The sequence below is a fragment of the Rhagoletis zephyria genome, unplaced genomic scaffold (assembly GCF_001687245.7).
Source record: "Rhagoletis zephyria isolate East Lansing unplaced genomic scaffold, Rhagoletis_zephyria_1.1 Rzeph_scaffold_31555, whole genome shotgun sequence".
In the NCBI taxonomy this organism is placed as follows: Eukaryota; Metazoa; Arthropoda; class Insecta; order Diptera; family Tephritidae; genus Rhagoletis; species Rhagoletis zephyria.
This window is the reverse complement of record NW_016188611.1, coordinates 1-4,101: the sequence shown is the minus strand read 5'-3', so window position 1 is coordinate 4,101 and position 4,101 is coordinate 1. Positions and strand designations below refer to the sequence as shown.

General features: G+C 51.8%; 2 protein-coding genes across 2 annotated transcripts; both read left to right on the top strand.

The window, feature by feature from the left end:
- Positions 1–54: 54 nt before the first annotated feature.
- LOC108383220 (phosphatidylinositol 4-kinase beta-like) lies at positions 55–1,292 on the top strand (the record flags this gene model as incomplete). Its single annotated transcript, XM_017639597.1, has 4 exons — positions 55–619; positions 690–862; positions 930–1,184; positions 1,239–1,292. Coding segments are annotated over 4 exons (1,047 nt in total), but the record flags the coding sequence as incomplete, so codon positions are not given.
- Positions 1,293–2,610: 1,318 nt separating this feature from the next.
- Positions 2,611–3,989, top strand: LOC108383219 (arf-GAP with SH3 domain, ANK repeat and PH domain-containing protein 1-like; the record flags this gene model as incomplete). Its single annotated transcript, XM_017639596.1, has 4 exons — positions 2,611–2,739; positions 2,792–2,864; positions 2,925–3,073; positions 3,135–3,989. Coding segments are annotated over exons 1-4 (1,206 nt in total), but the record flags the coding sequence as incomplete, so codon positions are not given.
- Positions 3,990–4,101: the final 112 nt, after the last annotated feature.

Sequence of the window (4,101 nt, the reverse complement as noted above, 5' to 3'; positions counted from 1 at the left end):
GAGGCGCTCAGCCGACAGTACAGTGCATTTACGATCTACCGCCTGAGGCGACAGGCGGCGGGCGACACCATCTCCCAGTTCTCCACCGAGTCGGCCACCAGCACTGAGGGGGGAGGCGGCGGCGGCAGCATCTTCGTGGCGGCGGGCGACATTCGCCGCCGCCTCGAGGAGTCCCTCAGCAGCAGCAAAAGCACCAATGTGGTGCGCTACTGCCCCGAGGACCCCTCCGCCTCGGCCCTCAAGGAGCCCTGGGAGGGGAAGGTGGCGCGCATCCGCGACGCCTCCCCCTATGGCCACCTGCCCTCGTGGAGCCTCAGTGCGGCCATCGTCAAGTGCGGCGACGACCTCCGCCAGGAGATGCTCGCCTACCAGGTGCTGGAGACGCTGGCGAGGATATGGACGGCGGAGCGGGTGCCCCTCTGGCTGAAGCCCTACCGCATTCTGGTCACCTCGGCGGACAGCGGCATCATCGAGCCGGTGCTCAACTCCATCTCGCTGCACCAGGTGAAGAAGCACTGCACCACTTCGCTGCTCGACTACTTCGTCAAGGAGTTTGGCGGCTCGCTCACCAGTGAGGAGTTTCTCACCGCGCAGAAGAACTTTGTCCAGTCCTGTGCTGGTAAGTGCTGTGTGTGGGAGTTTGGTCAAATGGTTTTTTAAATGTTAATTGTTTTTGGTTTTTTCTTCAGCGTACTGCATCGTCTCCTACCTGATTCAGGTGAAGGACCGCCACAACGGCAACATTCTACTTGATCACGAGGGCCACCTCATTCACATTGACTTTGGCTTCATACTCTCCAACTCGCCGCGCAATCTGGGCTTTGAGAATTCGCCCTTCAAGCTGACGCAGGAGTTTATTGATGTACGTCTCTCTCTTTTTCCCAAGTGTACTCTATCGTCAATAGCTTAATTACTCCTTTTCATCACAGGTGATGGGCGGCCACGGCAGTGACATGTTCGAGTACTTCAAGATACTGATCCTGCAGGGCCTGGTGGCGGCTCGCAAGCACTCCGACCGTCTCGTCAGTTTGATTGAGATTCTCATCACTAGTCCCTCCATGGCGAGCTGCTTCTCCAATACGGCCTTCATCCTCCGCTCACTACGAGAGCGCTTCCACATGAACCTCACCGAGGAGCAGCTGCAGCAGCACGTCGACTCGCTCGTGGAGGCGAGCATGCACTCGGTAAGTATCAAATCAATGCAATACCACTCAATGCTCAATGCTTTCCATTTTCAGCTGACCACAAAAATCTACGATAACTTTCAGTACTTTACGAATGGAATCTTCTAAAGATCACTTGAAGGGCTTCCACAAAAAGTGCAATTTTTTGGTGAAATCCCCTCTTTTTCTCACCAAGTTGTGTATTACAAAAAAAGTGTTGAATCCATGATCCCCGTTCTTTTTTCCCCATTCCCAACTTCCTTCCTTCTGTTAATTCCTATTCCTTTCTCTATTCTTTGGTTGCTCTCCCCCCGTTTGTAAATGTTTATTTTTCTCCCCGTTTTACTTTTGATTTGTTTTTCTTTTTAATAAAACCTTGTTTACTTTCTCACGCCGGTCGAGGTGGGTGGGTAATCATCTCAGCTGATAAAGACATTAGCGAAAAGAAGAAATAAACACACACTACGAGGTGAGCTTTGACCGGTGAAGCCGACGATTTGCAGTGGTAGNTGATAAAGACATTAGCGAAAAGAAGAAATAAACACACACTACGAGGTGAGCTTTGACCGGTGAAGCCGACGATTTGCAGTGGTAGCGGTGGTGGTTGTGGTGGTGGTAGTAAAATAAAGCGTCTTAAGTCGTTAGCGGTATCGGGCGTCATCCACTACTCTCTCCCTCTCTCACTCACTGCTCTGCACTCAATGATTGCTCGCGTTTCACTGGGCGAATCTCGCTCTCACACACAGTTGATNGCGGTATCGGGCGTCATCCACTACTCTCTCCCTCTCTCACTGCTCTGCACTCAATGATTGCTCGCGTTTCACTGGGCGAATCTCGCTCTCTCACACAGTTGATGCGGCTTATTGTCAGTGGTCGCTGCTGCGGCGGCGGCGACGGAGGTGGCGCCGCCAGAGGACAGTGTTGGTCTCGATGTGTTTGGCACTCTGCTGAAAAAACAGCAGCCGCTGCTGAGCCGCTGTGTTCTGTCGCCTGCGACAGTGTGTCTTCTGCAACTCGACTCAACTACAACTCGGCGCCTAGCTTTCGGGCCCAGATTCTGATCAACACCAGATTCGGAAAATTGGACCAGAAAATTTATTTTAAATATAATTTACTACCACTACCGATCCATACTCCTCGCCCAATACTCAACTGAACCGCCGCAACACAACACAACACAACCTCATCACAACACTGCTGCTGCTGAAGAAAAAGAGAGACTGCAACTCATTCGACTGAAATGTCACTTCAGTGCTGGTCTGGTCAAAGTAAATAAAAACACACATTGCCCCCCGAGGATGCAAATGTTGGCCGTACTGCACCGGTGTTAGCGCACCCTGTTGTGCTTTCTTTCAGACCTCCTCTGCACGGACACCGCCTTCCTGGTCGCCTGGAGGCACTTTGAGCCCCTCGTCAGAAAGCGCCCACCCACCCTCCTAGTGTCACAATGTCTCCAAGTGCTTTTACAATAACGGACTTCATCTCCGAGACCAAAGATGACTTTAACTCGCCCACTACCTCGACGTTCAACTCGAGAATTCCTCACTGCAAGCAGATGGTCAACTCGATTGAGGAGGTTGGTTTTATTGTCAAGAAGCTTTAAAGTAACGAAAAGTTTTGTTCTCTAGAACTTGGACTTGGACCGAAATGGCTTGTCCAAAATGAAGAAGGCCGTCAAGGCAATCTACAATGGGGGATGTGGTAGGTTTATCGCTGGCAATCTTCTAGACTATCTGATCATCACATTGTGTTCTATTTTAGCTGACAGCGAAAACAAGATTTATCTTTCGGAAGCACTGGAAAAGCTTGGCGTCAACTCTACCAGCAGAGAAAAGGATGAATTCATCGGGCCAGCTTTTGTCAAGTTTTCCTTCATCGTCAAGGAGCTTTCACAGCTGGAGAAAAATCTGGTTTGTTTTTTCATTTTTGTTGAATAAACTTTGCTCATCTTTTCCTCTTCTGTTTTGGTAGATGCAAAACATTCACAACATCATCATGTTTCCACTTGAAAATGTACTAAAAGGCGATCTGAAGGGCGTGAAAAATGACCTAAAGAAACCGGTTGATAAGGCCGTCAAGGAGTACGAGATCAAGTGGAGTAAACTGGAGAAGGAGAAGAAGGCCCAGGCAAAGGAGGCGGGACTGATCAGGACGGAGCTGTCCGGCGCCGAGACCGCCGAGGAGATGGACAGAGAGCGAAAGCAGCTGCAGTATCAGATGTGCGACTACCTCATCAAGGTCAATGATATTGAGGCGAAGAAGAGCTTCGACCTGCTGGCTCACTTCATCGAGTTCTTCAACGCCCAGTGCAAGTACTTCAAAGCCGGCCTGGAGGCGGTGGAGCAATTTAACTCGTACATCACTGAGCTGAGCGCTCAGCTGCAGAACATTCGCCAGCGCAAGGAGGACGAAAAGCGCGAGCTGGTCGATCTGAGGAACCTGCTGAAGACCTCCAGCACCATTCAGTCAGAGTTGAGCGGTTCGCTGCTGAACAGCTCAGTTTCGGGAGAAGGTGGGGATGGCGCCTCGACCACAGGAGGGGCGGCGGGAAATCGCAAGTCCTGCGGCTACTCACTGCACCAGCTGCAGGGGAACAAGCAGTTTGGCTGCTACAAGCAGGGCTACCTGCTGAAGAAGTCGGAGAGCAAGATGCGCGTCAAGGTGTGGCTGAAGCGGAAGTGCGAGGTGAAGGACGGCTTCATCTTCATCTGGCACTCGGACGAGTCGAAACCGCCCACCAAGGTCAATCTGCTCACCTGTCAGATTAAGACCATTGCGCCGCTGGCGAATCACAGCTCAGACGGCGGCGGATCTATCAGCACTGTGGTGAGCGGCGGTGGCGGCAGCAGCAGCAGCAGCTCGGTGGTGAAAAACTACAACGCCTACTTTGACCTGGTCACCTGCAGTCGGACGTACCACTTTCAGGTGGAGGACGAGC